This window comes from Pseudonaja textilis, chromosome 3 (assembly GCF_049901715.1).
Source record: "Pseudonaja textilis isolate UNSWEBS1 chromosome 3, rPseTex1.2, whole genome shotgun sequence".
Classification (NCBI taxonomy): domain Eukaryota; kingdom Metazoa; phylum Chordata; class Lepidosauria; order Squamata; family Elapidae; genus Pseudonaja; species Pseudonaja textilis.
Window position 1 is genome coordinate 36519151 of NC_141992.1, and position 17569 is coordinate 36536719.

General features: G+C 37.2%; 1 protein-coding gene across 2 annotated transcripts; it reads left to right on the plus strand.

Annotated features, from left to right (window-relative positions):
- The first annotated feature begins 596 nt into the window (after positions 1 to 596).
- LOC113444276 (proton-transporting V-type ATPase complex assembly regulator TMEM9-like) lies at positions 597 to 16966 on the plus strand. 2 transcript variants are annotated; one of them, XM_026712940.2, is made up of 6 exons: positions 597 to 897; positions 8303 to 8397; positions 11020 to 11111; positions 12399 to 12507; positions 13057 to 13188; positions 15277 to 16966. In XM_026712940.2, the coding sequence occupies exons 2-6, from the start codon at positions 8332 to 8334 to the stop codon at positions 15289 to 15291; spliced, it is 414 nt and encodes a 137-aa protein (XP_026568725.1). In that variant the 5' UTR covers positions 597 to 897; positions 8303 to 8331; the 3' UTR covers positions 15292 to 16966. The 2 variants fall into 2 exon arrangements, with proteins under 2 accessions (XP_026568725.1, XP_026568726.1); XM_026712941.2 differs by lacking the exon at positions 597 to 897 and adding an exon at positions 940 to 1070.
- The last annotated feature ends 603 nt before the right edge of the window (positions 16967 to 17569 follow it).

Below are 17569 nucleotides of genomic sequence, written 5' to 3' on the forward strand. Positions count from 1 at the left end.
ATAATTTTTATAAGTAACTGAAGGCAGTAGACATATCCAATACTTCTTCCTCCCGCTGTTTTCCACACAACAGTCTTATGAGGTAAGTTGGAGTGAAAAAAAGTGATTGACCCAAAATCACCCAGCTGGCTTCCACATCTGAGGCTGGATTCTGGTCAGCAGGACCAGAACCACTGGATTGAAATTATGTTGGTGACATTCAAATTCGATATTGGAAGGTATTTATTAGTTGTTTTAATAAACCATCTTTATTACTTGTATAAGTAACTCAGTACAGTATTGGTAAGAAATACTGTATTAAAACTACCCCAAATTCCAAGGAAATCTTCACAAGGAATAAGAAGCTAGCACTGAAGTTACTGCATTCACCGATTGCTTCAGCCTTCGTATAGCTTTCCAAATATTTATTTATTTATTTAGTTGTCAAGCATGTACTAGATAACATTAGAACATGATTATGTTACATGATTATACGACATGATTATACTACAAAACAGCGCATTAAGCCAGCACCCAGCAAAATTGGACATCTCGGTCGAAGCCGAATATCAGAATAAGATCAGAATAACAGAGTTAGGAGGATCTTGGAGATTTTCGAGTCCAACCCACCGCTCGAGCAGGAGACCTTTTACCATTCCGGGCGAAAGGCTGTCCAATGCCTTCTCGAAAAGCACCAGCGAAGGCTACGCGGCCTTTTCGCCTCTCCTGCTTTAAACGTTCTGTCGTCCAACCTGGAATCCAAAGAGCGCAGCCGTTTGACTGAACGTTTAAAATTTGACTAAACCTTCCAAAATTATTAAATCGCGGAAGCGGCTTTGGTTGGTTTCTAGCAACGCCTACTTATGGTGATGATAGCGAAAGGCGGATCCGACCGTTTCTAGGAGCCGTCGCTGCTAGGTATGTCTCTTGTTCCTTCGCCAATAGTATAAAAAAACCCCGATGTTGGTTGGGAGAAAACGGGGAGCAGTTTCCATAGCAACCTCTTGTACTATGGGTGTAGCGAAGCTTGGAAGAATCCGAACTCTGCCCGTGATCTGCGTGTTTGTTGGTGGTTCGTGTCCTGAAAAATGGTATGGTTTGAAAGGGAATGTAAATTGCCAGGAGAAGGTGATCGGCAGGTACCTTCAGGAGTTGCAGCAAAAGGCACCCTTATTTAATTAGGGATGGGGTATTTTTTATCATGATGTGTATGCAATCTCGTCACCTTTCCATTTGCATAAAAAAAATCCAAAACCATCCAAAATCCAAATATTAAGCAGATGTATCACATGCACACTTTTATGGGAGATAGAGAGGAGCGGGAAGCTATAGTTGGCTATCAAAGTTGGACAGTCTGGGAAATGTGGCCATTGTGCAAGAGAGCTTCTTGTCTCTTTCCCCTCTTTTTCTACTTTTTTTCTTTTTCCCTTAAGCAGGGGGAAATGCCTCCTCTTCCTCTTCCTTCCCTTTAGATTTGGACTACTCTACACCACAAAGAGGAAAAGGAGTGTAAAGTTTAGCAGATGCTTCAGAAAAAATACTTTAGTGAAGAATGTATAAATATTCAATTCACATTCCTTGCAGGTGATGAAGAGTTTTCTGGTCCTTTTTATGTGACTTGACTGGCTTTTCTATGTCCAGTTTGATTGTTTGCTGCCTAAAAGCTGAAACTTTCCAAAATATATGTAAAAGTGATGAGCATCTAAGATAGAGATGGTAGATTGCATATGTAAGATTGAGTATCTTGCTAAGAATACTTAATGTTCCCATAAAATAGTACTTGGAGGAGGCTCATTTTTACACAAACATTTCTTAGTAAATGATGATCTAATCTGATTAATAGTTCTTTTTATTTTATTTGCCTTTAGGTAGACAGCTGCAGAGATTTTGAGCTTGCTTTTTTTTAAAGATGGATCACTAATTAACTTTGGCTCTACCAATAAAAGCAGCTACTGTGAAGAACAAATACATATTTTGTTTCCTATAATTGTTGCACAGTTCATAGTGCTATTAAAGTCATAAGATAAACATGCATTTTAACCAGTGTAGTTGAAATGTTTTGTAAACATGGAAAAATAAGTTACAACATGGCCTCAATTTTAATTAAAAACATGACATTTGAAATAATAAAATTGTGATCTTTCCTGTATATTGATTTTTTCTTAATGTTATTAGATTATTTGCTTTATGTATAAATTCTATGATGAAAACTTATAGTCTTTTACATATCAACTGCAAACCATTTTATTCTCCATGTGAGTTCTCCTCATTTCTCCTAATATTTATTTATTGATTGATTTATTTGATTTGATTTGATTTGATTTGTCAATCACTTACAAGATAATAGGTATAAGTATATACATAGTTATGAATACATGAAATGGGTACATATAAGAAAAATAAAAGAAACAATAGGACAAGGACGGTAGGCACGTTGGTGTGCTTATGCACGCCCCCTACAGACCTCTTAGGAAAGGGGTGAGGTCAATAGTAGACAGTCTAAGGTTAAAGTTTTTTGGGTTTGGGGAAGAAACCACAGAGTCAGGTAGAGTATTCCAGACATTGACCACTCTGTTGCTGAAGTCGTATTTCCTGCAATCAAGTTTGGTGCGGTTAACCTTGAGTTTGTATCTATTTGTGCTCTTGTGTTGTTATGGTTGAAGCTGAAGTATTCATTGAGAGGTAGGACATTGCAATGTATGATTTTATATACCATACTTAGATCAGACCAAAGACGGCGTCATTCAAGGTCTTCTTGGTCTAGAATTTCAAGTCTGGTGGCATAAGGTATTCTACAGCGAGTAGAGGAGTGGAGAACTCTTCTTGTGAAATATATCTGGACTTTCTCAACTGTGCTAATATCAGATACGTAATGTGGGTTCCAGACTGATAAGCTTTATTCCAGTATTGGTCTAGCAAATCTTTTGTATGCTCTAGTTAATAGTGTGATATTACCAGAGAAAAAGCTACATAGGATTAGGTTAACAACTCTTAATGCCTTTTTGGCTATGTACTTACAGTGGGCTCTAGTACTTAGATCATTAGAGATGAGTATTCCAAGGTCCTTTACAGAGTTTAGATCATCAGCAAGGTCTTGACTATTCAGCTTGTATTTTATTTTCTGATTTTTTTTGCCAATATGTAGGACAGAACATTTATTTGTTGAGATTTGAAGTTTCCGTTTGACCATTCTAATACATAGTCAAGATCATTTGAAGGGTAGCAGTATTGTGTGTGGTATTGAACAGCTTTACATCGCAGTTGCTCTTAATATGATCACAGAGGTCATTTATGTAAGTATGAAGAGAGTTGGTCCTAGAACACTACCTTGGGGTACACCACTATTGACAGGTACAGAATTTGATAGGACACTCCCAATTTTGACCATTTGTTGTCTGTTTGACAGGAATGCTTCTATCCAGTTATGCAGTTGTCCAGAGACACCATAAGATTTTAGCTTTAGGAGTAGTTTGTCATGTACCACTGAATCAAAGGCTTTAATAGATTGCGTCTATTGTTTTGCCCAGATCAAGTTGTGTAGTCCATATGTTTTTGCAGTGTAAGAGTTGCAGATTACAGGATAGTTTTTTTCTGAAACCAAATTGTTTATTGGAGAGTAGGTTGTGGAAGAGTGGAAGATAATGGATTGGTTAATAATTGATTCCATGACTTTACAAGTGATGCAGCATAAGGAGATTGGTTTGTAATTTTCAACTAGGCTGGGGTCTCCCTTTTTGAAGATGGGGATGACCGTGGCTTGTGACCATAGGTTAGGCAAGGACCTGGTCCTGAAAGATTTTTCAAAGATTATGCTTAGAGGTTCGGCTATGGCAGTGGATAGCTTTTTTAAGAAGTAGGCACATATTTTGTCCGGTCCAATAGATAGAGATGGTTTTAGATTGTGTAGTGCTTTTTCAACATTGTCTTCTGTAAAATCGATATGTATTAGATCATTGTAGTTTTCTGTGGTTTGGCTAGGAAATACTGGGCATGATCCATTGCTGTTTACAAATACTGAGCCAAAGAATGTGTTAAAGATGTCGGCTTTAATGGTGTCATCGTTGCAATCTTTACCATTAGGTCCTATCAGGGGTGGGATGGACCTTGAGTCCTTTAATTTGTTGTTTACAAAATTGTAAAAAGCGCGGTGGAATTGGTGTGTGGAAGGTTTTCCTCTTCTTTAATGTGATAATTGGTGCATTTGGTCTTTATCTGGTGACATAAATTTTTGTATTGGCTTTTGAAGTTGGCAATGTGATTAGATTTGTTTTTCCACCAGAGTGATCTCTTTTTGGATTGAAGCTTCCTTATTGTTATGGGTAATCTGTTTTTGTTGTTGTTGTTGTTGTTTTGGGAGTTGTTGTTGGTACATATAGTTTGATGACTCTTTTGACTTCAAGTAAAAATATGTTGTAATGGTCTTCAACAGTATTGCATCCAGTGAATAGAGATTGCCAATCAAGGGATGAGAGATCGTTGTTTATAAGATCATAGTTGCCTTTTCTGAAATTATAATTGGGGATTACATCATTGTGATGATTTTTGTGTGGGCATATGTTGAGACAAAAGTCAATCATATTGTGGTCACTGCTGGAAAAGGGTTCTTTAGTTTGTATTCCGTAAATTAAATTCAAACTATTGCAGAAGATGAGATCAAGGCAGTTATTTAGTCTAGTATTGTTGGTTACTAGTTGTTCCAGTCCCAGATTTGTAACAGCATTGTAGAAGCTTGCATGTATGGGTTCAGTTGTACATTCATTTAGGGTCAATATGAGGTAGATTGAAGTCACCAAGAAAGATAAAAGCATGTGGGCAGGATGTTGCCCATGTTAGTAGTGTATTTAGCTTGTTTACATGTTCGATGTCATAATCAGGTGCTCTGTAACATAGTAAGAATTGAAATGTGATATTTAAGGATAGTTCACAGATGATGGTCTCAGGAAGAGCAAGCTCCTGGGTAACTTGGATGTTTTTTAGATGTAAGGACTTTTTATAGAAGATAGCAACACCACCTCCTCTACGGATTTCACGATCGGATCGGTAAACATGATAGCCTCTTACTGTGGTAATGGAGTCAGGGAGAGATGTGTTGAGCCATGTTTCACGGACAAATATGATGTCAAATTTTGCCATATTTAGTAAGAGGAGAAATTTAGGTAATACTAGCTGTGTATGTTCCGCCACAAGCTTGTGTAAACAAGGAATTACAAACTCTAGCTGATCAGATTATGGAGGCTGAAGCCAAACACCCAGATTCCCTTCCCATCATTTTAGGAGATTTCAATCAAGCAAATCTAAGGAAAGAGCTCCCAAAATATTTCCAGCAAGTCAATTGTCCCACCAGAGGCAAAAATACTTTAGACCGGGGTTTCTAACCTTGGCAACTTTAAGAACTATGGACTTCAACTCTCAGAATTCCTCAGCCAGTAAAGCTGGCTGAGGAATTCTGGGAATTGAAGTCCACAAGTTTTAAAGTTGCCAAGGTTGGAGACCCCTGCTTTAGACCCCTGCTACACAACACTAAAAGATGCTTATAGGTCTTTATCACAAGCAGTTGTGGGACACTCTGATCACTGCATGATTCACCTTGTACCTGCCTACAGACAAAGACTTAAAACCATGAAACCAATCAGTGAGGACTTGGACTGATGAGGCAAAGCTGAAGCTACAGGCTTGTCTTGATTGCACTGAATGGAATGTTTTTGAAGATAGCTCTGCAGATCTAGATGAACTCAAAGATACTGTAAGATTATATGTCAGCTTCTGGGAAGACCTATGTGTACTGACAAGGAACCTGTGAATATATAGCAACAATAAACCTTGGTTTACAGCAAAAGCAGCTACATCATTCCAAAATGGAAGCCTATAGAAAAGGTGACAGTACAATCAGGCCAGAAATGTATTAAGAAGAGAGATCAGAGTAGCAAAAAGAAGCTACTCTGAAAAGTTAAGGAATCAGTTCTCAACAAATGAATCAGCAAACGTGGAAAACTCTTAAAAACATCACTGGCTACAGCAAACCTCCTTCCCAGCCAGAAGGAAATCAAGAACTAGCAGATGACCTGAATGTTTTACTGCTTCGAAAGATAAATACAGCCACCTATCTCCACAATCCCCATCTCAAACACACCAATAATAGCCAAAGCTCCCACAACTACCCCAACCCATTGGGTTCACAACCTCTGGTGATCACAGAAAAAGGAGTGCAAGATCTGTTTCACAGACAAAAGCCAGGAAAAGCACCAGGGCCCAGACAAGATAACTCCTTCTTGCTTAAAAGTCTGTGCTGACAAATTGGCCCCCACCTTCACTTCAATCTTCAATAAATCCCTAGAGATGTGCTATGTTCCTATTTGCTTCAAATGCTTGACTGTCATCCCAGTGCCAAAGAAACCCTCCATCAGGGAACCTGAATGACTACAGACCAGTTGCTCTAACATTTGTAGTTATGAAAACCTTTGAAAGGCTAGCGCTGTCCCACCTGAAAACCATCACAGATCCGCTGTTAGATCCATGTAATTTACATACCAAGCAAATAGATTGACAGATGATGTTGTTAATATGGCTCTGCACTACATCTGACAACACTTTGAATCTCCAAATACATACGCAAGGGTTCTCTTTGTAGACTTTAGTTCAGCATTCAATCCCATCACTCCAGACATTCTTCTAACTAAATTAAACCAGATAGTGGTACCTGAACACACTTGTAAATGGATCATAAGCTTCCTAACAGACAGGAAGCAGCAGGTGAAGCTAGGCAGAATCACATCTGATACCTGTACAATTAGCACAACACCACCACCCGTAGGCTGTGTGCTTTCTCCATTTCTCCCTATATACCAATGACTGCATCTCAAATGATCCATCTGTTAAAATACTGATGTTTGCAGATGATACAACAGTGATTGGTCTCATTCGAGACGATGAATCCGCATACAGATGGGAGGTTGTACAACTTGCGTCGTGGTGTGACCAGAACAATCTGGAACTGAACATACTCAAAACCATAGAAATGGTGGTAGACTTCAGGAGAAACCCTCCCATACTACCACCTCTTACAATACTAAACAACACAGTATCAACAGTAGAGACCTTCAAATTTCTAGGTTCTACTATATCACATGACCTAAAATGGACACCTAACATCACATACATTATCAACAAAGAATGTTCTTTCTGCGTCAACTCATAAAGCTCAAACTGCCCAAAGAGCTGCTGATGCAGTTCTACAGAGGAATGATTGAATCTGTCACCTGCACCTCTATAACTGTCTGGTTTGGTTCTGCAACCCAATAAGACAGACACAGACTTCAGAGAGCAATTAGGGCTGCAGAAAAAAAAATTACTACCAACCTGCCTTCCATTGAGGACCTGTATACTGCACGAGTCAAAAAGAGGGCTGGGAAAATATTTACAGACCCTTCACATCCTGGACATAAACTGTTTCAACTCCTACCCTCAAAACGACGCTATAGAGCACTGGCACACCAGAACAACTAGACACAAGAACATTTTTTCCCCGAATGCCATCACTCTGCTAAACAATTCTCTCAACACTGTCAAACTATTTATTAAGTCTGCATTACTATTACTATTAATCCTCCCATCCTCCCTTTCACCCTTCTCCTCCCACTTATGACTGTATGATTTTAACCTTGTTGCTTGTATCTTGACAATTTTATTGACTGTTTCCTAGTATGATTTGATTGCTGATTGCTTATGGTGTGCCTATGATTATTATTAAGTGTTGTACCTTATGATTCTTGATGAATGTATTTTTCTTTTACATACACTGAGAGCATATGCACCAAGACAAAATTCCTTGTGTGTCCAAACACACCTGGCCAATAAAGAATTCTATTCTATTCTATTCTATTCTATTCTATTCTATTCTATTCTATCCTATTTATATTTTCACCTGAAAGCCACTGTACATCTTTTGCAGACAAATCAAAAATCTAATCTAGTTGCAGAATAGTACAAGGTGTTGTGCTATTCTTACATATTTGGTAAGATGATAATATGTAATGAGCTATATTTAAAATCTAATTAAAGATTGTTTCTAGTCAAACTGTCTCTGCTGTTAAAGGATTTGGAAAAGACTGGTTTTGTCTTCTCTTCCACGCATACTGCAAGTTCTTGGCTTTTGATATGTTTTTATTGCTTCAGGTTTTCAGGCCCTAAAAGGAGATATCATCAAAATTATACATATGCTGAAGAAACCAGCTTGTCACATTTTAGCAGATGAGTTGTGATATCTAAAACTCTATAATGTTATAAAGAATTGGCTGATTTCTGTTGTTTCCCCCCTCCCTTCCAGGTAATATTAATTTACACATCTGAGAAATCATGAAATCGGTGTCACTTGCAGCCATTTTTTGGTGTATCCTAATACCATCATTTGAGACCAGCAAGGTGAGAGGGGAAAATAGGAAGAAAAACTGATTATATTAATGTTTATTATTTGCTTTTGGGTTAATGTAACAGTCATGTCTATCTATGTCACCATAGCATTATATGAAGCCAGGCCAACATAACTCAGTTCAAACTAAATCATGGTTTATTTTTAATATAATTTGTTGATAGCAATAGCATTTAGACTTTTGCAATTATGTGCAATTCAATTACAGTATAACAGATATGCAGAAATGCAGAAATGCCCATTATGCTATTCCTTTTTTGGACAACAGTGTTATATAGAGTAGGGAAAAGAGTAAAAAACAGCAAGCCAAAGAAATTCAAGGCATAAGCTTAAAAAAGGGAAAAGGAGTCATAGCTAAAATTAGTTTATACTTCTTCATATATTTTTATCTGTGCAAGCCGTCCTTTGTTCTACCATATCTATTCACCAGTTCACATACCCCCTTTTTATTCCATAAACTTTTCATCTCTTTCTCTTTGAGAATGTCATCAAATCCATCCAGCATTAATTCCTTATATCCCATTTCTCTCAACCTATTCAATAATCCCTCACATATTTGTTTTGTAATTTGATCATAATTTACTCTCTCTACATGATCCCCCTCCCAGCATGCTTAAATTGATTTCATGTCTGTAATTCTCTTTTGTATTCAGTTCATATTCATTCAGCAGCCATTCATTTTTTCTCCCATCTCTTCTTGTTTTACCACACACATACTTTTTGTTTCATTGCACCTAATTTACTGTTGTTTCTCCTAACATATCCAATTCTCATATAACCAAGTGTGGACAAGCAGTCTGTTTTATATAGCCTTTTGTTGTTTTTTCAAAACAACATTCATTTTTTACAACAGACCTAAAAACATCACTATATTTGATCAGCATTAATGTTTATCAGTTCATTTTTAGTAAATGTTTTACAGAAGAACCCAAATTCATTAGTTGCTGTTACTATTTTCCTATTATGTTTCCCCGAAAATAAGGCCCAACCAGAAAATAAGCCTAGCATGATTTTTCAGGATGCTCGCAATATAAGCCCTACCCCCAAAATACGCCCAAGTTAAGATCAACAGCCCTTGAGGGAGTGTGGCCAGCAGAGGAGGTGGCAAGCACGTGGGGTTTGACTGTGTCTGGCAACTGCCATAGCCCATTAGTCCCTTGACTGGTGCATTCTGGTGTGCAGCGTGGGTAAATTCGAGCACTGTGACTGTCAGCCCAGCGCTCCAAGCAGCAGACATAGGTGCAGGGGGCAGACATGATCTAGCCCATTGGATGTGCCACAAGGCCACCTGCCCTGTCACATCTGCAGGCAAGCAATGACAGACAGTGGGACACAGTGGGTGAGCAGCCATGTGGCTGGCACAATCTGGGGCTGTGCAGCCTATGCAGCACAGGTGAGTCCAAGAGTTGTGACTGCTGAATCAGCCCTCCAAGCAGCAGGCAGAGGCAGAGGCACAGGAGAGAGGCACGTAATTCTTCCCACCATCTGTCTTTGCTTGCCCACAATGGGCTAGGTGGCCATGTGGTACATCCAGCAGGCCGGATATGTGCCTTTCCCCACTTCTGCTTTCTGCCTCCACCTGCTCCTTGAAGGCCAGCCTGGCAGTCACAATACTTGGATTCACCTGAGATGCACAAGTTGTGCAAGCCCAGAGTGTGCCAGCCAAGGGGTCGATGGGCTACAGCTGCTGCCAGACCTGAATGTGTCGTGTGTGTGTGTGTGTGTGTGTGTGTGTGTGTATGTGTATGTATGTATGTGTATATATATATATATATATATATATATATATATATATATATATATATATATATATATATATATATATATGATATTCAGCTTTGTTAGGGTATTTTCCCACGTCATTATAGTTGTGCTTTTAAAGTTGTCACAACGTTTTGGCAGAATCTCATCTGCCATCATCAGGCTTCAGCAGATGAGATTCTGCCGAAACGTTGCTACAACTTTAAAAGCACAACTATAATGACGTGGGAAAATACCCGAACAAAGCTGAATACCATACATGTAAGTACCCGTGAAAACTCAAGAAAACAAATATATATATACCAGATCTTATTTTGAGGGAAACACGGTATTTTCATATTACTTGCAATCATTTACTCTGTTTTTCTTGAAGAACACTATTATCTCAGCCTTTCATATATACAATTTCAGTTCCAAGCTCTTTAGCCCAATCATATCAATTCAAAAGTGCACGTATATCCATGGTCCCAATCATCACAATTCTAATAAAAACAAACTTTCCTTATCCATTCTTCCATAACTAAATTAAAAATTAAGGGGATTTTATGCACATATCCTTGTCTTATGACAGCATGTCAGCATTCAATCATTCACAAGAATCATTCACAAAAAGCATTCTATTTATTCTTCCATAGGTTTTAATTCCATTATATGCCAGTGTTATCATCCTCAGCAACTAATATTCAATTTTATATGATATTAAAATAAAACTTGCAGCTGTAGATCAAGAGGACTTTAAGGGTAACAAGTTCTCCAGCAGATTATGAAGTGACTGGGGAGAATGTTAATTAGTTTACTTTGCAATGGGGCAAAACAATTAGTCACACACTGCTTATCTTATTTTTCTTCTATAGCAATTTGTGCCTAATGGCTGCCACTGTGTCTGCCCACCATATCAGAATTTAAGTGAAATCATGTTCTGGAAAAAACTAGTTCAGGATGACTGGTGAGTCAAATTTCAAACGTCATAGAATGTCTGCAAGATGTGATTGTTCTAAAAAGCTGATTTTAAAACAGCTCTTCAGTGTAGGAAGTGAGTTCAGTGAAATGAACTAAAGACTCACACTTTCTGTTTGTTTACATTGGATACTTTCACCATGTGCATTTCATTTATTTATGCATGGTCATTATTGATCAAGGGAATAATAGTCCCAAAATTAGGGATTTTCCAAGAGCTATTAGATTCACATTTGATATTTTATTTTAGTTTTCATTTATTGGATTTATACGCTACTCCAATATGAATGACTCAGACTGGGAAGAGAAATATTCTAGAAAAGGCCTTATTTTTTACATCTGTAATTACTTTCTGTTGTCTCCCTAATGACATTTTCAAAGCTTTGATGGAAGTCATAATGTTTTAGGCAGGAATCAACAGCTAAATGCCAGTGTCTTTGTTAGCTACTGGAAGATTAAATTCTGCAGTTCTGGGAATGTTTTGAAGTTGTTATGTAAGAATTATTAAGTCATACTGAAAAAAATAGATTCAGAAACATTTTATATGAAAAGTGATTAAATCAAATATTCTTGCTCTATAGATACTGGCCTAAAATTAAACAGTCCAAATAAGCCAAGAGGTACATGACATTTTTAAAATGGACAGATTCTCTCCTTTTATTCATTACACGCAACAATTAAATGTAGAAATTTTCAATTAACTATGTTTTCTGTTTCATTTAAACTTAGAAACTAGTTATAATTTGGAACAAATTAGTCTCTTAAATTAACTTGAGACTATGGGTTAAGACCGTAATTTGATATGAACCAGTTAATCAAAATTTTCCAGATTTGATCAAATAGCAATAGCACTTAGATTATATACCACTCCATGGTGCTTTTACAGCTCACTTTAAGTGGTTTACATAGTCAGTATATTGCCCCCAACAATCTGGGTCCTCATTTAACCCACCTTGGAAGGATGGAAGGCTGAGTCAACCTTGAGTCTGGTGAGATTCGATCTGCCAAATTGCAGTCATCTGGCAGTCAGCAGAAGTAGTCTGCAGTACTGCATTCTAACCACTGCACCACTGTTTAATTGATGTAATGAGTGGAGAAAATAAAGGTGAATGTGTATCTTGGCTTATTAGACCAATATATGATCATTCATAAACAGTCAATATGTCCAGCTAAACATTACATTAAGCTCAATACCCTCTGGAACAATACCCTCAGGTGGACTTCCATGGGATAGATTTTATTGCTTGTTGTTGCTTCTGGTTTCTCACAATTGCAGTAATTGCCTGTATACAGTGGACCCAATGCCAGTGCCAAGACATGAAGTTGAGGAGTATTGCCTGCTGTGTGATTGCAAGTTTGTGGAAAGAAAGAAAACCACCACTAAGGTAATATATCAGACTTTCTCTTACACCAGCTTTCTCTGTCTTCTTTCCTCAATGTATAGAACTAGGAATTTTGACTGATTCCAACTGTCAAGGAAACTAAAAGAGACTGAAAAAATAATCACAAGGAAATTAGCACTATGACATTCAGGCAAGAGTGTCTACTATGGTATTTCTCATGTAGATCTTGTAGTTAAAACCACAGATGTTGTTGCATGAGAGTTAACTTCTCTAGAGAAGCAAGTACATGCATTGGGGGACTCATCTTATGTGTTTTGGATTGTTTAACTCTGCTAGGAAAGCTGTCATTTTCTTCATCCTTTCCTAATCTGATGCCCTTGAACAATACAGAATTCTGAGGCTGCAGATTGTTCCAAAGTTTGCAAAGGCATCAAATTGGGTAATTCCAGCCTAATACTTTTGTGCGTACTTTGATCTTCTCTTTCTAGCAGTGCTGATTTCCCTTTTTGCAATATAGATGTTGACGCCTTGCTTAAAGCATGTTCTTTTATCCACTGTGTATGATGATATTTCGCTTCTCGGTTCATGCAGATCATCCTCATCATTTTCCTCTCAGTGTTTGGAGCTATTTTACTCTACACAGTCTTTTCAATGGTAGTTAAGCACTTCATCCGTAAACCTGATACCTACACCAAGCCCCTGCACAATAAAGAAGAGTCAGAGGTGAGTCTGATGCTTTTTAAATGGGTTTTGTTTTCATTCAGACTGTCTGAATCTGGTGTCTCCCATACATTTGTTCCAGTGATGGTATTCAGCCGGTTTGCACCAGATCGGGCGAACCAGTAACAAGAATTTGGCGTGGGTCACCGAATCGGTAGTAAGTTCTGGCTGGCCACGCCCCCCCACCTGGTCGCCCGCCCGCCCGATGCTCGCTCACCCCGCCCGCCTGCCTGACATTTGCCTAAGGTATTTCTTTCTTTTTTTCCCTCCCAACAATCAGCTGTAGATAAGATCAGCTGTGCCAGGATTTCCCTTGCTGAGGCCCAGGAAGTCAAAAAATGGAGGGAGGAGCTCAGCCCCCCCCTCCATTTTTTGCCTTCCAGAGCCCCTGAGGAGCCTTAGGGGAGCAAAAATGCCCCTCCAGATGCTTCTCTGAGGCTAGGAAGCTCCCAAAACAGAGCTTGGAGGAGTGCTGCATGCCCCTCCCATGCTGTGTTCCTTGTCTTCCAAAGCCCCAGAGGAGCTTTAGGGGAGCAAAAACGAACCCCCCCGCTGAGGCTCCTCTGTGACTAGGAAGCTCCCAAAAATGGGTGGGGGCTGCAAAAAAAGCCACTCCCACCCAGTCACATGGCCATGCCCACCAAGCCACGCCCACAGAACCGGTAGGAAAGGTTTTTGAATCCCACCACTGGTTTGTTCCTATACTGCCTTATTCAATTGATTGTGGAAATTAAAAGTTAATAAATTTGAAAAACCTCAGAATCTTGTAGAAGGTTCATCTTGGCAGTGATCAGGCTGTTAAATGGATGTGTTTAGTAAATTAATTGGTATTTTTACATGTATTCTTATTCACTTATTCACATAAAGTTTTCTGTATGCATAGAATCCTTCCCACCCACAGAGGACATCTTGTTCAGTGTGCAACCCTTTAGCTTTAGATATTCTTCAACCCAATGCATGCACAAAGTCATCCTTTCCAGACAGCACAATGTCTCAGGAAGATTTAAGATACACCTTAAAATCTGTGTCTATAATCAGCACTAATATTTTCAAGCTGAAACACTGCAGATAAGTTGGGACTGCAGCTTTTCGAAGTTTGAAGGTGACTGGGTTAGAGAAGAAAGCTTTAAACAATTAGTAAATGCAGGGTTTCATTCTAGATTGTGGATTACATCTTTGACACATTAAATATGAGCACCTTTTGCTTGTTTTCATAGACAGTAGCCATTCTTAATGGTCTGAAGAATACTGCACTATTATCATTGCTTGAAAATGTTTCTCAGCATCATGGATTTCATTAGCATAATATTGAAAGAATCCAAATGTACCATTGATACATGTTGCTATACAAAAAATGTATAAGTGTGCCCAATTGGAGAGGCTCACACTCAAAATCAGTGGGAAGGAGGACACAGATTATTATAGGATATGGGATAAATGGTACAACTGGGTAGATTGTAAAGGGAAAACACATAAATGAACCCAAGAAACAAATTATATTCAGCTGTCCATACGAAATGTATAAGAATAACAAAGGTGTTAAATCCTCTTTTCTCCTACATTATTATTATTATCATTATATATTAACTATATCTTTTTATTTATTATTTAAATTTTTTTGAATATATTATTATATATTAACTATATCTTTTTATTTATTTAAATTTTTTTGAATGTATTATTAATTAATAGTTATAAACAAACAAGAAGATTAGTAGAGTATTGTGAGTTATTTAGTGATTAAGATGTGATAGTAAATGGAAATGTGAGAAGTATCAGTAATGACTGTTAGGACATATCAAATTCGATATTAAATGTAAAGAGGAATGTGTTATGTATACACTATTGGTTTTGTATTTTTAAATTTGTATGTTTTTAATTCTTGTAAAGAAAGTTTAAAATTTAAAAAAAGAAAAAGAAAATGTTTTCTCTTGTTAATAATCAGTAACTTAATTTAATTTTGTCATTTATAATGTGTATACGCTTATATTTGTTTATTCTATTTTAAGAGTAGTCCAAGATGAAGCATCATTATTACTATGCATGTGAAATGTGCTTTTTTTGGTGATGTTTCTTCTTGTATTACTGCAGGATCCCCACGCTTGATCTCTTCCCCAAGCTACCTAAGAGTATATGCTGCATTTGAAGCAAGCTACTAGTTGCACATTCCATTGATGAGGACTGCCATTTGCTTTATTTGTTGCTGCCAGGAAAATAATAACTGTAGGATAACTATTTGACTTCAAAAGTGAGAAACAATTACAACTTAATTTCAGTTCTATAATCTGCCAAGCATTGGTCTGGTTTGGTGATAAAAATGTAGCATGCATTTATTCATTGCTTACAAACCTGAAGCTTAGCTTTTAGCTCGAGCAGGATGTATTATTAATGGAATAAAAACAGCAACATCCTTTTCATTCCATTGACTGCCAATATATGATATTTAACTCTTGCAAAATATTTGCAGAGAAATGTCTTGGATTCTGTCTTTAAAGCACTGGTTTGAAACGTTGGCACCAAAGACAAAAATGTAATAAGGGAAATTAATTTAGCAAAAAAGGAGTTACTGCATTTGGCTCATAAATTCTTACAGATTCTGCCTTCAAGGATTTTTTTTCAGGATAGTTAACTTTACACCAAAGAAATATGGACAATTTTTTTTACCACTGTCATAGTTAACCCATCAAAAGAATGACTCTGGATGAGCTCCGTGCTTCCCAATCTCCTTAAGGGACCAAAACCAAAAGGCTTGTGAGTGTCTCTTCTACATGCAGATTTTTAAACAGTCAAGTGGTTATACAGAATACAGATTCTTGTACTTTTTGCTGGATTCACTGGATTATTTAGTGCAAAGGAAATTGCCCTTCTACATGTGGCAGTCTATCCCATTATGCAAAACTGAATTCCACTATCAAAGGACATTTAGAGAAATATAGCCCTACATTTTATTATTATCCCAAGAAGTGCCATGCAACATGCATCTTTTAAAATAAAATTTAAGTTGGCTTAATAGAAAATTTCCTGCGTGATACTGGATATTCCCCTTGGCCAACATGACTACAATTACTTATTTTATTCTAATTTTACAATACATCTTGCCCAGATGTAGGGACCTATAGCAATTAGGTCTAGGTCAACAATTAAGGGAAAGTAGCATTAACAGTATGTAACTGTGAAATGTAATGTTCTAATGATCTCTCAGTACCTACTATCAAAAGATCTTGAAGGGTGGACAATATTTTTTCAGCATACTTAAATATTCCAGTATTAAGCAAACTACTTTATCTCTCTTGAAGTATCTCTTGAAGATTGTATCAGTCTTTCTTGCTATGCAGCATCTTTTCATTAAACCCAGAATGTTAGTATAACCTAGATGTCAGGCATAATTCAATACTTTTTGTTCAGAAGGAGATATCATGCAAAGGTTTGGAGAATATATAGAAATGGGGGAGGGGGATCATAAAATACATGTTAGGCATATCATATCTGGACTGTAAAAATCCAAATGATCATTTATGGGCAGATGACCACTTATGGGTATCCATATGGTCCAGCCATGTCTAAAATACAGTATGCACATTGTATCATCAGCTGGTTACTAAGTATGCATCTGCAAAAAATGTTATGCATTATTTACATGGAAGTATCTGTTAAGTATCTGCTTTTATGTACTGAAAATATTTACAAGCTATATTTTAAAATTCAAATATTCAGTGATGTACAAAAAAGAAGTAATAGAAAAAAACTTTCTAAGATGTCAACAATAAAATATAAAATAAAATCACTAAAATGAATCATGTTGTTAATATTATTAATACAATAACTCCAAATATTTCTAGTACATTTTGTGTTTTGTGTTAGACACTTATGTGGCAGAAATATAGGAAGCCATCAAAATGTATCATTCGGGTATTAGCTTAACACTGTCCCTCTAGAGCTGAAACTCATGCGATAATAACAATGGCCATGTGAGTGTGAGATGAACAAAGGTGCCATCTGGAGGAAAGCAGATGGAAAACTTTTTTTACAACAGTGATTGGCCTTGACTTGTCAGTTTTTCTGGCAAGAATTTCTACAATCTTTCCTAGAGATTTGGGGGATTGAACCTGAGAAACTTTATAAATGGATAATGTTTGTCACCCCACTGCTAATGAAGAGAAATTAATATCTTATAATATGTGGGGAAAAGATTTTCCATAAAATGCTTACTGTTTCCATTCCTACCTTCAATCATTGCCCCTTCAGTTTTGGTAAATATTTTCTTTCCTTCTTTCTTTTTTGGCACAACTCTTACTGAAGAAGAATGAACAAAAATAACTGGTTTTCTAATTTTTCCATCTTCACTGACTTTTTAAATCATTTTTTTTAGAAGATCATGACCTTT

What these genes read in the sequence shown, in the direction of transcription:
- LOC113444276 (XM_026712940.2), top strand. Translation starts at nt 8,332, where the DNA reads ATGAAATCGGTGTCACTTGCAGCCATTTTTTGGTGTATCCTAATACCA. An exon ending in AAACTAGTTCAGGATGACTG is followed by an intron (nt 11,112 to 12,398) that starts GTGAGTCAAATT and finishes TCACAATTGCAG; the next exon opens with TAATTGCCTGTATACAGTGG. An exon ending in GAAAGAAAACCACCACTAAG is followed by an intron (nt 12,508 to 13,056) that starts GTAATATATCAG and finishes CGGTTCATGCAG; the next exon opens with ATCATCCTCATCATTTTCCT.